The sequence below is a fragment of the Patagioenas fasciata genome, chromosome 1 (genome assembly GCF_037038585.1).
Source record: "Patagioenas fasciata isolate bPatFas1 chromosome 1, bPatFas1.hap1, whole genome shotgun sequence".
NCBI lineage: Eukaryota > Metazoa > Chordata > Aves > Columbiformes > Columbidae > Patagioenas > Patagioenas fasciata.
Window position 1 is genome coordinate 64,636,164 of NC_092520.1, and position 17,897 is coordinate 64,654,060.

At 43.2% G+C, this 17,897-nt stretch overlaps 1 protein-coding gene across 1 annotated transcript in view; it reads left to right on the forward strand.

Annotated features, from left to right (window-relative positions):
* The first annotated feature begins 442 nt into the window (after window positions 1-442).
* Window positions 443-17,897, forward strand: part of TMEM255B (transmembrane protein 255B) — a 79,269-nt gene continuing 61,814 nt past the window's right edge. The window contains exons 1-3 of the mRNA XM_065848634.2: window positions 443-558; window positions 8,052-8,194; window positions 12,768-12,830. Of these exons, the coding sequence (XP_065704706.1) occupies window positions 492-558; window positions 8,052-8,194; window positions 12,768-12,830 (273 nt within the window). The 5' untranslated portion in view covers window positions 443-491. The remainder of the gene's footprint in view (window positions 559-8,051; window positions 8,195-12,767; window positions 12,831-17,897) is intronic.

Here is a 17,897-nt window from a genome sequence, read left to right on the forward strand (position 1 = left end):
GGGCACAGGCAGCGCCCGGGGAAGCCGAGGTGTTCGGTGGCTGAATGACCCTGGGCTGAGACACCCACTGTGCCCATCCTGACCACGGGGGCCACAAGGCAGCTTGCCCCTTCTCAGGCCCTGAGCCAAGCCTGTTTCAAACGGGCCACCAACTGGCCACTTGAACGTCCCCCCCATCACGGGCTGAAGCTCCCGCGGGGCTGCGGGCGGGTGAAGGCGGCAGGGCCGAGGCTCGGTACCCCCGGGGTGCGCTGCACCGCGGCCGCACCGTCCCCCTCGCAGGGCTGTGAGCCGTGGGACGTGCGGGGCACCGGCCGGTTCGGTGGTCGGTAACCGTCACCAACTCCGGGGGGGAGGCAGCACCGCTCGCCCCGCCCCCGCCCCCCGCCGCGCTCCCCCGCGGGGCGGGCCCGCCGGGCCGCCCGCTCCCCGCGGCTGCCAGCGGCCGCAGCGCGGCCAGGCGCGGAGCGGAGCGGAGGCGCCCGCGGAAGATGATGGCTGCGGCGGCACCGCCCGCCCCCGCGGTGTCGGGTCCGCTGGCCGTGCTGGATCCCACAGGTGAGCCCCGGCACCGTCCCCGCCGCAACTTTCCTGCCCCGCTGAGTGTTGGAGCACCAGGGGCGCGGAGCGGCACCCACCCCAGCGGCGGAGCGGCGGGAGAGCGGGAGCCGGCAGCCGCTGCGGGGCTTCCCCGGGCGAGGCTTGGGGGAGCTGGGGGCTTCCCCCTCGGACGTGCAGCTGCTTCAGCGCTTTAGTTGATGGGCTGGAGAGGCGCAGGCGGGGGCTCTGCCCGCGCTGTGTCCCGCAGAGTCGGGGCACCGCGGGATTTCAGGCTGAGGTTGCCGGGGTGGATCACGCTGTTTCTCTTACTCTCGCTCACTGAGGTGTTTAAAAATATCAGTTCTTTTAGCGAGCTTTCCGCTACGCTTTATCAATCGCTGTGCTGATGGTTTAACACCCGATCGCATAGCTTTACACGGAACGCTAAAAGAAAATTAATTTCAGGGGTATCCTGATCCGCTGGGTGAAAATGGCTATTTGCGATACTGGAACAGGTGGAAATGTCATCAGGGTGTGGAGCTGGCACAGGGCAGGTTGGTGGCCCTGTGCGGCAGGTGACGGTGACACGCTCTTGGTTAGTTCGCATCCGACCCGGGTGGCAGCGGGTTTCCTGCCTCCGGTTTCTACTAATTTAGTGGTTCGTTGCTAAAGTGGAATGCTGGTTGTACTTAGAGTGTACACCCTGAAAAATAGAAATATATGCAAAAGCAAGGACAAATATTTCATTATTCCAGTGAAATTCATTGAAGCAGAGGAAAAACAGATCTTATTGATAGGAATTACTCTGTGTAGTGTTTGAATGGCTAAACAGAGACTTTGCTATGTACTCAAGGATCTTAACAATCAGTTAAAAACGTATTAGATCTTAATTTTTATCTTAAACTTGGAAGAAAAATGGTATAACTGTTGAAAAGGTAGCAGTGAAAGATGTGCTGTAGCTTAAAAATGTTCTCAGGTAAACAGCAGCAAAAGAAGAATCTGTATGCTAGCTCTAAACTAGTGATTAGCTGCTCATTAAATTATTGATTAGTGAAACAATTGTTGCCAAAACAATGAAGTAATGGTGTTACTGCATGATATCACTTACTATAGGGGTATTACATAGTATAGCAGCGTTTGTGGGTTTGCATTTCTTTTTTTTCTTACCTTTTCTGTTATAGAATTATGGAAGAGCACCGTAATGTCTCCTTTGGTCTTGAATACGTATCACACTCATGGATTCTTCCTCAACAAATTCGTAATAAAGATAAGAGCCAGGCCTGATAAAAGCTGCTATCTTACGGCTTGAAATGCATAAATGCTGGTGCATCTGGTTTAATTAGTTCAGCACTCTGGACAAGTCAAGCATTTAATCAGAAAAGGGAAAGTAATCACCAATAGCAGGTGTGAATATCTCTTTTAAGCATCTCAGTCCATCACATTTAATTTTGGGAGTCAGTGCAGGATTAATTCAATTTCACTGGCATAAACCATTTCTGAAAATACACAATGATAACTGTAGCCAAGAGAGAGATTGCACTGAAGTCAGCACTGCAGTAATTAAAAAATATTAATTTAGCTCCAAAGAACTTCCTTTAAATACTTTTGTGATAGCAGCAAAGCAGCGGATACGTTTGGTGCTATACACCTCTGTCTATGGTGAATTTCTGCTTAAATTATCTTATTAAATATCATTAATGCCACTCTCTGAAACATGTCACAATTTTGAGTAGTATTCATTAGGTCATAAAAAATGCAATGTTTTTTTTTTTTTGCTACAAAAGTTTCCTCCCCTTTCTCACATTACTATGCTAATATACATAGGGCTGGAGAATATTTGAAATATGTTTCCATTTAGATCACCTTAACTAGATCAAAGAGGAAGGTATGAAATTGCGTGATGCTAATATTCAGCAAATATGATAGTGACCCCAGCAAATTACCACATCCTGCAGCAATTCTTTCCTTGCCAAAAATCATCCCACACTTTTTAACAGACTTTATGATGTCCAAAGCTGGATTTTAAAAGGAGTGGTGAAGCTAGCAAAGTATAGTTGCCTTGACCCAAATGTAGACTTCTTTTTGGAGTTAAATTGCAGGTCATATGCAAGTTTTCCAAAGTTGAGAGATACTGTTTCACTTTATTCTTTCTTTCCCTTGACCATTGGATGCATTTTGGTCCATGAACACATTTCATCATAAATTTATTCGTTCTCCTTTTAAACTCACCCTTTGCTTCCTTCAAATCCAGACCCTACCATTCATCATTAGATACACCACTTTGCGTGCTACCAGCAATCTGATCTATACCCTCCCCCAAAAAACATTAGTTTTCCATAGTCTTCCTAAAAATCGGATGTATTCCCCAGCCATCATGAACAGAGCATTGTAAATATTATTTTGTTTCCTGCAACTGAGGAACGGATGAAAGGTTTTGCTGAGTCCGGCAGAGCTTGGTCTTCAGCGGGCACTTTTTAGTTTTACTTATTTGGAGGATGATCTCAATTTCTCTCTTCACGGGCCTTTCTCTGTCCCAAGGAGGCAGCACCCTGGAGCACCCCTCCTTGTCCCAATGACATTCTCTCTCCTTCCAGTCAGGTTGCAGGGCTGAGTGGCTCAAGCAGGTCCTTTGCCTGACAGACGTTTAGCAAACAAAGCAGAGAGTGTTCCTGGGACTGTTCCTTTTCGTGCACAATTTAAGTCTGTGCCAGGCAGAGCATAAGCCAGTGATGTGGAAGAAGCATTACCTCTCTGATTTATCTCCCAGTTTTTACCGTTGTGCCCATTGCTGCAAGATCAAAACTTAATACTTCTCTGGCCAAAACTCCTGAAGAATATTGCCAATAGAAGGTAATAACATGTTCACACCCTCTACTGACCCCAGCCTCAAGCTAATGCTCATAAGGATATGATGAGAAGATTTCTTTCTACATGCTTGATTTTTTGTGTGCTAGAGACAAGAATTTGAAACTATAACTAAATTGGAGTAAGGTCCAGACTAAGAGTCTATGTATGCATACTGAATCATTGTTAAAGAAGTTAAAGGGGATAAATGTCAAAATTAGACTCAGAGTCACTCCAGTATTACGAAACTGGAAAGTCAATACCGTACATTAACTGTCTCCTGCTCTACAGGAACATTAGAAGAAAATTCAACCTAGAAATACTGACAGCAGCATTCCCTCTGTTCTTAATCTACCTGCTATTCTCATGTATGGTCAGCCATCCGTCCCACAGGGAGTGTTGGGAAAGGAGGCTGGGCCAGACCTTCTGTCTGTGCTGTGGTCAGGGCCCCTGAGGGAATGGTCTGGCATTGAGTTTTGGCTGGTAGGTACAGTAAAACAGGTCCAAAAAGCTGCATGGCAACTGCTACAAACAGCAGTAAACAGAGACTCGAAAAATCTTGGGAGCCAACGTGACCAAATAGCAGAAAGGAGCTAATGGTAGGAACCCTTTGCAGCTGTAGCCTTTTTAGCATGAAGATATTATGCTATTTAGAAGTATTGCTTTGGCTTCACAATAGGCTTGTGACTTATACATGTGTAATTATACACATTTTGACAGACAGAGCAATAATTTTTATTGATGTGACCAAAGAAACCTAGACAGCCAGAGCAGAAACTCATTTTGACCTGATTTCTACCCATCTTTTCTGAGCATCTGGCAATATTTGAGAACAAGGTCTTGCATGTGCCGGTCTCTGCTCTAGAAGTGGCCTGTATTCCTGCCTATAAGTCATCTCTCCTAAGGGTGGAGTTTATAGCTAACCACATGTAGTTATGAGAGTTTCCAAACTGGATTATGAAAAAGTAAGAAAGATTATTGGATATTTGGCTCTGATTTTAGATGCAGGTGCTAAAAGATCAATTAATTTCATGATTGAAGGGTATCACATACATACATGCCTTCTGGCATGTGTAAATTTCAAAATCAAAATGTAGTTCTGTCCAAAAAATGACAAAATAAATAATAACATCTCTTTCTGTTTTATCTCAATAAATCCATGTCTGATTTACTCCAATTACAAGTAAGAGCATGTTTTTCCTAAGATGTTTTTCCTAAGGTGTTTTCCATCAAGCTTAGTCTGGGCAATCAAAGTCATATCCTTCTTTTTTACACATTGTTACTTATAGCCAAAACTCTGGAGGTCAGGTTGGACCCTTAGTTTGTCTCCATACAATCCGATTAACCTTTGCCAGTGCAGGTGTTACTTCAAGAAAAATGTGGAGGCTTGGCTCCTCAGACACTTTTCATAAGAGCATTCAGTGGTTGCAGAAACACTTGTCTGAGGAGCATTTGTCCCGTTGGCTTTCAGAAGGTTTGTGTTCCTGCATCCCTTTAGAGTGTATCTACATTGCAGCTGCAGTTTCACAACAGTGGATGTGAACACACATACTGAAGCCACCTTTAGTCTAGCTGTCTTGACTATCACAAAACCATAGAATAATTCAGATGGGAAGGTAGCTCAGGAAGTTGCTAGTCCAACCTCTGGCTCAAAGAGGGTCAGCTATGAGGTCAGACTAGGTTGCTCAGGGTTTTTTTGTGGTTGAATCTTGAAGACCTCCAAGGATGGAGACAGCACAGCCTCGTTGGGCAACCTCTTCCAATGCTTGGCTGTCCTAATGTTGAGGTTTTTTATCCTTATACCCAGTCTGAAACACTTCTTGCATTTCAGTTTATGTTGACTGTCTTTTGTCTCCTTCTGTGCCCCGCTATGAGAAGCCTGAGTCTGTCTTCTTGAAAAGCACCTTGTAGGGATTGAAAAACTGCTACTAGCCCTGCCAAAAGCCATCTCATCTCCAGGCTGAGCAAGCACTGTTCCCTCAGCCTTTTCTCACACAGTGAGTGCACCAGCCCCTGACCTTCTTTGGGGTCCTCTGTTGAATTCACCACAGTTAATTGATGTATTTCCTGTACTGGGGCCCCAAAAGTGGGTGTAGAAAGTATGTGGTCTAAAAAGTACTGAATAGAGGGACATAGTTACTCCTCTGATCTACTAGTGATGCTCCTGTTAATACAGCCCAGGATGCTGTTGCCAGGGCACACTGCTGGTCCATTTGCAGCTCATTGTCTACCAACACCCCCAGGTTCTTTTCAGCAGAGCTGTTCCCCAGCCTGGCAGTCCCTTACCTGTATCATTTTAAGGCATTGTTCCTTCCTTTGCTCAGGACTCTGTGTCTGTCTGTTGGATTCCATAAGGTTTGTGCTGGCCCATTTTTTATCCCTTTGAATGGCCAACCTTCCCTCCAGGCTATTGACTGGCCCCCCAGTCTTGTGTCATCTGCCAGCCTGATGAGCAGGCATGGTACCACTTTCTCTAGGTCATTGTTGAATACATTATGTGGGACAGGTCCCAAGACAGACTCCCATGGTACTCTGCTTTTTGCTGGCCTGCAGATAGGGTACAATGCATAAACCACTCCCTCTGAACCCAACAATCCAGCTAATTTTTTAACCATCTGCTTGCCCACCCATCCAGGTCATGACATCCTAACTGGGTTATGAGAATGTTGTGGGATACCATGTTAAAAACCTTGCTAGGTTTAAGGTAAAAGACATCTGCTGCTCCACAAGTCCAGTCATTTTGTCATAATAGGCAGCTGGGTTGGTCAAACATGATTTGGGTCTGGTAAATCCACGTTGACTGTTGCCAATCACCTTTTCGTAATGTAGCCAGAAATGTCTTACAAGAGGATTTGCTCCATATTTTTAGTCTCAGCCTCCCAGGAACCAAAGTGAGGTTGATTAGCTTGTAAGTCCCCAAATCATCATGTCAGCCATTTTTAAAGATAGGCGGAACATTTGCCTTTCTTCAGTTATTGGGGATTTCTTGGTCTCTATGACTTTTCAAAGATGATAGTGTGCCAAGAACATCAGATGTCATTAAAATCTGGTAGATGTATTGAATGAATCATTTCAGTTTACAGGAAGGGCAGCTGATTTGTGGAGTTGTAAGTCTGAAGTCTGCTTTCCCCTCTTGCCCATGTGAACTGGCTTTGTTGAAAGTTGCCTTTAACCCTATACACTTGATGAAGAACTGATTGATAATGAAGAGCCTCTCTATTTCCATGTCCCTAATGATCTTCCATGGAATGACCAGGAATTTCCAGAGGCAGACAGCTGGGGCGTAAGCTAAAGGGGAGGTGTCTGAAGGGTCCTATGAATTATTTCTTGATCTTTAGCAGGCAGATTTTGTACATACAGGTGAAAGAGACTTAAGTAAGCTCAATAGGTGATATTTGTCTTCAGTAAATTTGCTTGTGTCTCATACTAAAAGACTGGGCTCATTCTGGCTGTTTTTTCTACTGGAGAAATTTCAGGAAATACAGATTTTTGTTATAAATGCATTTACTTATTAATTGAAATTATTTGACTTGGTTTGCAAACATCACTAAGCTAGCCTGGCTTTTGAATTGTAAACATTTAGCCAAGTTACATGGCTTTAAATTGGCCACATAACTCAAATGACTCATTGCAAATAGCTTCTGCTTGCTTTTTGACTTTCCTGTGTTTCCCCTGCTTTTGCTTACAGCAACCCCCTCCATGCTACAACCTCCTTTCAGGTGGTTGCAGAGAGCAATAAGGTCTCCCCTCAGCCTCCTTTTCTCCAGGCCAAACAGCTCCAGTTCCCCCAGGCACTCCTCATAAGCCTCATAAGACTCTTGACTTGCCTTTCTAAGTAAAAACACCACAAGGGGGACCACAGTTTGATTCCTTTGGGTGTTTTTTGTTAGTTAGGCTCATGTACCAATTGCTGTTTTTAAATAAGCCTTCCATAAGTCTGTGCTTTGCGCTGGAGCTCTGATGTTAGTAACCTGTGTTTGCAGCTCGGATATATCATCACCATAACAACATTAAGTGGCTTGAAGCAGGCTGAAAGCAGTGGATGAGCTTGCTTTTTTTCACTTTGGAGTATCTGAATCCAAACCTCAGTGAGATTGGGTATATTTCACTGAGCAGCTACTGTTTAAAAAGGTAGTCCCATATATTGTTACCTGATCAACTACCTTAGAGCTTTGCTGCAGAGATGCAGATTGGTTTGCTTACCCTAGTAAATACGAAGAGCACATTCGTTTTCATGATAGCATGCAGAGCTTCTGCTAATCTTGTTTAAAATATTAATTTCTATGTTCTGCCCAAGTAGAGTCAAATTGGCACTTCACATAGGTGAGCGTGTAAGGCCTGCAGGATCTGACTTATGGATGTGAGCAACACTTAATTATAAACATTACTGAAGACAAGCATGATTATCATTGTCACTGACTTTCTGTTCAGCTTAATAAAACTTGTCTCATGCAAGTACCCAATGTGCATGCATTAAGCTATGCTGAGCTACTTCTGTGTTTTTTAATTCCCTCTGCTGTCTGCCAGCTGTTCTCCTTACTGAGAGAACAACAGTGGGTTAACAATAGAAAAGATTAACGAAGGAAAATCTTCTGTTATTTTCTATGTGTTCTGCCATAATTGCAATGAAAACCTCTTTTTTTTTTTGCTCTTCTCACTCCCTATAGGACAATTTGCAAAAAGGAAGAAGACTTCACTTTGGTTCACAGTCTCACTGCTGGTAGTGTCTTTTTTCATACTGACCATAGGTCTGGCAGCTACCACAAGAACAGAAAATGTGACCGTGGGAGGCTACTACCCAGGCATCGTTGTGAGTAAAGAAACCTATTTTAGATTATTGGGTACAACCAAATAAACTATTTTCAGCTGGATATGTGAAGCTCTGATTTATTAAAAACCAAACCAAACCAAACCAAACCAAACCAAACCAAACCAAACCAAACCAAACCAAACCAAAAAGATTTTTAAAAAAGAGAGAAAATTCAATCTTGATGCATTTTACAAGAGAGAGATTCTCCTTTGTTTTGTTCTAGTTCTCATGTGTGATAAGGTAGAGGGTTAAGCTCTGTTTTTCTGCCATGCCCCAAAGGGGAGGCTGTTAGGGGGCAGAAGGGGGTCAGGGTTGTACTGCACAGGCATATGCTGGGCCCAGGGGCGTGTGTGAGAACCTCTGCTTGTCTTTCCACTGATCTCTGTTAAATGTGGGTGTGTAAGTGACTGGACAGTAGGCATGGGATGGATTTAAAAGACCTTTTAGAGGTTTACTGCTCTGATGGCAGAAAGAGCCACTCCACTGCTGTGTTCGTGTGCCAGAAATTCTGCAGGGTCCATTGCAGGGAAGGTCCTTCAGATGGGCATGTGGGATCTTCTCTCTGGAGCCTGCCTAACATCCTCTTGTGCAGCCTTGCTGCCAGCCCTCTTGTACAAGATCCCCTTCCAAAATCCTTAGTCTTGTTTTTGCCTTGGGAACAGACCTCTTAAACACATTCCTGGGCTGGGCACAAGGTTCAAGTTGTGTCTGCTTAGCCCCGGGGTGCCTCTATGACTGCTCAGGAGGGGTGGCCCTGACAGGCCCTTGCTGGTTCAACACCTGTGGCTCAGAAGAAGGGACTGGTCATATCCAAAAGGTTGGAAACTTCTGGAGCCATAAAGTTTTTTGAGATTCCTGGGCTGAATTTTGAAAAAAAATAATATGGGCAGGAAATAAAGGCCTATCTGCCTCATTCAGTCTCCCCAAGTCAGCCAAGAGGCGACAGACAGTGCAAGGGGAAGAAAGAAACTCATGTACTTAGGGTTAGGCATCTGCCTAGGTATGTGGCTCCACTGCTACTAAAATGTATTGTAAGGTACCATTATTTCTTGTTCTCTATGGAATGAAATGCCAGGAGAAGAGGCCTATGTATCTTTTAGCACAGTGCATACATTTTGCATTGCCATTAATAATTTGTGAGTTAGAACTGTTCCTTCTAAGCAAGCCCTCTTACATCTTAGTCTCATGCTGTGAACAGGTCTTGCAGAAAGATAATTTCGGGATAATGATCTATAAGGAGTGGTGTTTTAAAAATAGAACAAAGGGTAGTTCCAAGAATAAAACCTCGAAAGAATGAATTTTCCTTTCATTAAGCTAAAATAGATACATTAATACTGATAGAGGTCTCTTCTTCTTCCATAATTTGAATTAAAATTTTTTAGAAGACCACATTATCTGTGTTTGTTCCCTAGAAAGATGTTCATTTTTCAGACTGTTGTCTTTAATAAACCCATATGCACAAAAAAGTGTATTTCAGCATTCAGTTTCTTTTAGGAATAAGACAATGTCTATTCACTCAGGTGAAAAATATAATCTACTAAAATATATTAAAAAAAAAAAACAACTTGGAGTTATTACTAACCAGATAGACTAGCTAGAGATTATCAGAACACTTTGTAAACAAAACCTTGTGTATTAATAATTTCCCCCCTCGAAAGATTGTTGGAGCTAAATAATTCTCATAAAATTCAGAATTCTTTTTGTGCACATATGATGGATTATTTAAGTCACTCAGAAAGAGTGATGGGTAATTGTCAGTGTAAACTACATTAATACACTAAATATCACAAACATTTAACGAGAGTTAAAGGTGCTGTGCAAACCTTGCATGTTATCTTGCCAAAAGCCTGATCAGAGTTGTATGACAACACTGCTGTGTTCCCACATAGTGGACAGAGGTTACTGACTCCATTGGCAGATGGACTCTCCTCCACCTCCCTGCAACATCAGCCACCTCTTTCACAATGAGCTGAATCTCTCCAAAGGTGCTTCTCCTCTGCTGACAGTAGAGGGAGCTTAGAAAACCAACATAGCACTGGTTCAAAACTTGTAGATACCTAAAGCCAAGGGACTGAATTTGACACTACATATTTAACTGTTGGGCTCAAAGAAAAGAAAGATTATGAGGTCAGACAGTGTTAATTACAATTAAAAACAAGGTCTAGTTCTCATATGCTTCAGTAGTAAAGTATTAACTTCAGAGCTGGTGAGGTCTAAATCTCCACCAGCCTTAAGTAAGGGATTTTGGTCTTGAAAACTATGCAGAATTAGGCTCTACCTTGCAAACACCTACAAATGTGAATAGGACAATCCACTTGTCTAGATTTACCTGCATATAGAAGCATTGGCAGAGCAGGACTTTAGGGATAGACCCATAATATAATTTCAGCTTCTGCTTAGTTGCCATTGGCTTCCAGAAGAATTAGGTGCCTTAATTTCTCTGCATATCTGTTCACTTGTGATTTGTTTTGGAAAAATATTTTTTCTGAATAAATCCTTATTGTGTTAGGTGTTATCTAACATATTTATGTTATTCAACATAATTTAACATAAAATGTATAACGTAACCACTTAGGAAGGTGTCTGCATTTAGTAGATTACTGCTGATCATCAGTTTGGGTTTAGGGCTGTCTTTGCCGAATGAGCTGCAAAGCCAGAGTTGAAGATTCTTCAGCCTCACTTCCTTATAAGTATTGCTTATATTTAATGTCACTTCTCTATGACTACTGCTTGTATTATTTGCATTTGCTATATTTATAATCTTTCAACCAAGAGTCTACAGGGTTTGATTGTCCCAACCACCATACTGAGCTGGACTTCCAGAGTTCCCAACCCAAACAGCCCATTGTCTGGACAGACAGAAAAAGCTCAGTTGATCTCAGCAATGCTGTGGCTTACATCATGATCTCTGTCTATGGTTCTGCTCCTTCTGATTTAATTTCTATTGTTCTGTAATAACTCACGTTTTCTTCACACAGATAGTATTACTCCACCCTGTGTCCCCTGCAACAGCCATAAATGGGGCTTTATGGATTGTTCCCGTTGGGATGAAAAATGTGGCTTGAAACCAGATGTCATTTTGATGTAGTTGTCTCAATTTACAAAGTTGCTGTCCCCTGAACAGAGTGTCCTTGCTCAGGGTTCCAAGTCTCTCTTGTCCTCAGCTGTCATTGGCACACTCTTTAAATGTCTCTGCTTTTAGTCCTTGTGACTCCCTTTCACATAAATCTTCCCAAAGCACTTTACAGCAAATCTTTCCCTACATTTGCTTTCTTGAGAGGGAGTGACGGATTCCTGTTGTCATACTGAGCAAGTAAAGTGCTTGCAGGGGATTTGCTTTCTGCTGTGAGCGGTTGTGCGTAGCAGCCAGGAGTTCACGGGCATTGGTCAAGCCCTTGGCTGGGACATGTCGTCCTTAAAAACTTAACTTGTGCTTGGAGGAGAGGCCTTGAACCAGATTTGGAGACCTTGTTCCAGAAAGAAGCTTAGACTCCTTAGCAGAAATGTCATGACCATCCCTGGGGTGGGTTGGGTGGGAGCCGAAGGGGTGACTGTGTAAGGGTTGGGGGGAGTGTCAGCCCAGGTGAAGCAGGGAGCAAGGAGCGTGGAAGTGACAGGGGATTGAGGCTGAGGTGACCTCGGGGCAGCGTGTGACCAGGCAAGGCAAGGAAGGAGTTCCATGGAAAGAGCCTGTTGACACCTGCTCTCCTGCTGGGGCTGCTTCTGAGTCTGTGGCCAGGTATATCTCAGGTGTGTGGCACTAAGGAGACCTATTTTCTGCAAGCCTGTGTGAGCCCAGCAGGAGTCCTGGCTCCAGGAAGGTCTGAGGAGAGGCCGATATCACCTGTTGGTGCTTTACCTCATGTTAACCATGAGTCAAAGGCACTTCTACCTCTCCAAACCTTCACAGGCTTATCACAAGGAGGGGGCTTTTCCTGCTAGCCTGGTGTTGAAGCAGCACTGGTAGGAATAGTGAGGCCAGCTTGCTCCAGTGTCCCTGCCTCTTCTCTCTCCTGCAGCTGTCCCATGTTGAAACTAACTGCTAGTCCATGTAGAGTTTTAGTAAGAACATTTTCTGGGATGTGTGATAGTGTTTAGTCATTAAAACCAAATAAACCCAACCGTAGGGTTTGAACTTGGGTGATTTGCATGGCTGCAACGTATCCATCTTTTGAGAAAAACTGTTTGTCTGAAGTTGCCTAAAGCTTTCCAATTTTCCAAAACAAATATGTATGGGTTAAATGTAAGTGTTCTTTTCTCCTGTTTCACTTAGTTTTTGCTTTACAGTGTGTAAAACTATACATTACTATGGTAAAAGCAGCTAGGTTACAGAAGATTATGTCTGTAGAGACTTCTGTTTACTACAAGACAAGTTTGCTCTGAAATATCAAAGAGCTGTAGTTCTGGTCATTTCCCATATGATTTTTGTCCAGTTACTTCCACCCTTTCCCCTGACCCACCCCAGTTAGCCCATCTGTATGATACGTAAGCTCAGATATCACTGTAATGCGTTGATATGTTGACCAAATAAGCTGATCTCACATGTTTCTGTTGGTTTTGTTCTTTGCCTTAGCTTGGCTTTGGATCTTTCCTAGGGATTGTTGGCATCCACCTGGTAGAGAACAGAAGACAAATGGTAAGCAAAAGCCCTTTTCATTTTCATTTTTTTAATATCAGAATGTCTTAAAAACATGAAGAGCAGGGTTTCCCAGTTGACTTAAAACTGCTGCATCTACCTTAAAATGTTAGTAATTTTTTTTCACTGTTTTCTGAGACGTTTCAGAGAAGCACGAATTGGTCAGTGAACCCATCTGCACAGGGCAAGGGATGGATTTGCTTCTGACAGAAGCATCCTGCTTTTTTTTTTACTGAATTACTTTCCTGCTGGTTTAGTGAGCTGAGTTGACCCAGGGCACGATCAGATGAGTGCCAGAGCTTGGCTGGGACCATGTAGCTGTGAAAAGGATGGGGAGAGAGACAAAATACATTGGTCATGCCAGTTTGGGCACCAATGAGCCACATGATCAGCTCAACTGTAAGTGATCTCATCCTGTGCAAGAAGTTTAAGTCAGGAACACTTTGCTGAAACTATATGTGTTAAAAAGAAGTAGAAAACCCAGAGTTCTTGTTATCAAGATTCCCTGGCTAGATCAGACAGGATCAGATGACACTGTGTGTTGGTTTTAGATTTAGCTTGGCTTTGCTTTATTTAAGTGAGGAAGTTGCAGGAAGTCCTTGGGGCATCTGGGTAAAGGAAGGTGTGTAGGACTGGATTTGTGGAAAGTTTTACACCTTTCTTGTTCTCGTCAAAAAATAGCAGTGTTTTTGTTGAATAACAGCACATCAAATGTGCACTTTACAGTAGACTGATTATGGTCAAGTATCATGAAATATGATTAATTTTATAATTGTCACGGTTTAACCTGAGCTAGCAATACGACCACAATAGTCACTCACTCACCTCCCTCCCAGCCCCTAAAAAGGGGAGAGAATTGAAAGGAAGAGAGAAACTTGGATTGAGATAAACACAGTTTAATAAAATAATGAAATACTAATACACTATTAGTAAATATATATATAAAATAGAATATAAAATAAAAGATACTCAATGCAATTCCTCACAAACTCTGTCCACACTGAGCAGCCAGTCCCAGGCAGCAGCACTTGGTCCCAACAGCTGATCCTAGAGAGAGAAAAGAGGAAAAAGGCAGAAAGGCCCAGAGGCCTCTGCAAAACAGAAGGATGACAGAAGGCTGAACTAAACACACCAAACAGAACTCCCCCAGCAGGTCTCCGAGCACAAAGAGAAGAACCAGAGAGCGAGAGAGCTACTGGAAGATCCTGACTCTCCTTAAATACGAAGCTTGATGGTAATGGGATGGAATACCATTACTGATCAGTCAAGCTCTGCCCCATCCATGCCCCAATTCCTCGCTGCCTCACACCTGTGGGCAGAGCACTCAGAACGTCCTTGTCTCTCAGACCAGAGCAATTAAAAACATTAACTCTGCGCTGGGGTGTTATCTCTTGTTCTCAAACTAAGTCCAAATAATGACCATGCTAGCTATGAAAAACAAAGGTTTCTAACTGCATGAAGAAAATTAACTAATTTTCAGACAAACTAGCACAGTGATGCAGAGCCGTCACTGCTATAAATCAAGAGTGATATTAAGCTCAGAGGAGGAAATTATGGATTTATCTTGCTTTTTACTAAGGAATTACTGCTTTACTTACAAGTAGTCTGCTGTGATTTACTGTTTTCTTCATAAATGTCTTGTTCTCCCTATTTGTAGGCAAACGTCTTTCATAATATAACTTTTTTTTTTGCATTTCTTTTAAGTTTCAGTGATGCATTTGAAACTATTCCCCTGATTTTTTTTTTTTTCCTAGCTGGGTTTCCCAAAGGAATGCAATTTATGAAGCTATGATGTTTGTCTGTGTCTTTCTCTCTTCCCCATTCCAGTTTTTGAACATGTTGACCAATTTCAGACAAATTCAGCAGGGAGGCAGAGACTTCAAAGTTGTGCATTTCCTTCAAGTTTCATGAAAATTTGCAGGTGGGCAGAGGAGAGCATTTTGAATTAGCTCCCCTGTGGCGGTAAAGGCTGCAATGTCAGCTCACCTCTTATTAAAAACTAGAAAATCAAAATGGGACATGACCTGTGAGACACAAATCTGCAGCAGGCTCATTAATTTTGCTACTAACAAAACAGCTTATTTGTTTTTAAGAACTATTGCCCCTCATTTTTACATCAGAGACCAGGATGAACAGCAGGTTCCAAGTTGCAGACTCAGTGGTGGACAGATGAAAATAACTTTGTCTTCCACAGCGTTCAGTCTGCTTTGCTAACAGGCATAACATTTTAGGGTTGTTTTATCTCTCAGTGTTTTGTTAATTTGCCTTTTCGAGTTTACTATCGCTTACATCCTCAGCAGAAAGAAAAATGGCTGAAAAAGACGTAAGGTGGGTTAGCAGCGGTTAAACCATGCAACACTCGATGCGTTGTGTCATTTACACAAGGACTGTGGAGAAATAAATGTCCAGCGTATTTGGTATTGGTTCCTGTTTGCATTTCTCAGCATGGAACAAGGGAAACTGCTTTCTGCTGGTAACACTTAGTGGTGATCTGGCTGTTGAAAGATTTGGTTTCTGGGGAACAGGCCAAGAAAATAACTAGAAAGTTTAATTATGCTTCTTGCCTTGAGTACCATCCACATTGGGGTAGGCCTTTTAACACTGTCTTTGCTAAGGCTGAGCTGCTTGTCTTCAAATATTATGGAAATAAATTTGAAAAGGTTTATGTCATGCTGCAACTGAGGGCAGTAATTATTCCCTGGAGTGTAACTTGAGTATATTCGATTGAAAGCATTTAGGGCAGTTTTAACAAATTTGCAGCCATCAATAAGATTCTAAAGACTTACATAAGCACAGAAATGTAACAGAAATGTCATATTCCTGTAACTAAAAATTCCGTGCATTGCAGCAGGACAAAAGGGGGTGAGATGGAAAATAAATTCTTTACTCAGTTGCTTCTGTTTTAACTGGACTTCCTTTCAGCAATTAGTGCAGTATAATTTAAATTCAACCCAGTGTAGCTCTGACAATTATCTGGCCCCCATAATGACTCAATACTTCTTCTTTTTTTTTTTTTTTTTAACATTGAAGATGAGTGTAGGTTCAATTACACTGGAAAAAAAGATCTATTTTAAATTGCCCTTTCTCCATAAATCTGCTTCACTTTTTGTTTTGAAGTTCTGTTTCCTTCTGACCTATCCACTGCAAGCCCAGGTTTATTCATGGTTGATGAAATGCTAAGTGCAATATGAAATAGGTAATGGTTAGCAGAACCAGTCCAGCAAATATCCAGCACTCAATAAATGCGAGCACAGGGTTTGAGAAAGAATGAAAGCACAGTTAGGAGAATGGACAAGGATTTGTTCTTAAAACATGACATTAATAACGTGACACCTCTTTGACCTCGTTCTTGGCATCCCAGGGCCCACAGTGGGAGCTCAATGTGCTGACCAAGGTATAACCCTTAATTCAGAGGAACTGCAGCTTGCAGAAGCAGGCTCTGCCTCATTGACCAGCATGATTTCACTTCACCTCTTAGCATTCCTGCTTGGCTCTGCTACCCAGAACTTGGCACCAGCAGAACAAAATTTCCCTTTGACTAAAGATGTGCACTGATTTCAGATGGTTCTCACTGGAAAACAGGAGAAAGTGAAGAATAATGTGTTGCTGTCCCTTTTTGCCTCTCTTGCCCCCTGCAGAGCAGGTCATGGGTTAAAGAACAGAGTATAGCTGTGCGTTGTTCCATTCCAAAGGCACACTCGTTTCAGCCGGGTGGGTGGAAAACATGATACTGCTCAAATCAAATGGATTTGATTGTAAGACATGAAGTGTCCTTGCTCGTTTGCCTACTTGCCATCTCCTCATGTTACATACAAAGTATTTCAAATTGGAAAATGAGATGCTGAAGTTGCATGCAGGGGTGGGGAAGGCTGGATGCGTGGGGGGCTCGTGGCAGTGGAGCTGAGCTGAGAGCAGCAAGCAGTGCTGGGGGCGTGCTGCAAAAGGTTTCTGCTCAAATGAATGTGGAGGTGGCATGAGCTAGCACCCAGAAACGAAGCACTCTTTAACGTGCGATGTTGATAAGACACCATGTGTGTTGTTTTGGCTAACCAAATGAATAAACCAAGAGCTGGCTCGCAGTTTCCACTCACACCTCTTCCCAGTGCCAGCCCCATCAAGCTGTACTGTTTCACGAGGCTGAAAATGAGCGTGCTGGAGCTGTGATGCCTGCAAGAGTGATGGGGAGATGCAAGGGCACCGTAACAAGTGTCAGGGTTTTGAACATTTGTGATGTCTCAGTGCTGCCTGCCAGAGCTCTCAGTAGGGTGGTGGGAGTCACCCCAACAGCAGCGCAGCTATGGTGGGAAGGGGGTGGCAGGAGGTACAGGAGTGTGACGGACACAGAGAGAATGGGAGGGGTCAGCAGAGAGGGGGTGACCCCTCAGGAGGTGTGAGTTATGGCCTCAAGTTGCAGCAGGGGACTTTTAGATTGGATATCTGGAAAACATTCTTCATGGAAAGGGTTGTCAGGCACTGGAATAGGCTGCCCAGGGAAGTGGTGGAGTCACCATCCCTGGAGGTGACTTAGATGGGGTTCTTAGGGACATGGTTTAGTGCCAGAGTTAGGTTATGGTTGGACTCAATGATCCTGAGGGTCTCTTCCAGCTGAAATGATTCTATGAGTTGGTGCAAACCTCGGTACTATACTTACCATGAAGACAGCTGTCGGCAGCAGGTCTGAGACCTGAATTCACCCATTGCTGAGACTTACTTGTGTTTTCTTCATGCTAGCACACAGTTAATTTTCTTGCTGGCATGCCTAGGACATACTCAGATATAAACCTGATGCTCACCTGGTTCAGCTTGGTCCTTGGTTTGTTCAGAGAGATGCTTGTGGTGATTTTAGCCAAGGAGACGTTGCTTCTGACAAAAGAGGTATTTCAAAACATGAGGGAGGTTAAAACATGGAGCTCTGCGCACAAACAGAAAAGGCAAAGCTGTTTCTTCAGATTTCTCAAGGGATGCTAAGTTTAGGTGCCTTGATATGCTTGCTTCCCAATCTCTGTCAACAATAATTTCAAATTAAGTGCTGAAAAGAAACTACAGCAGAAGTTGGAGAAACGAAGC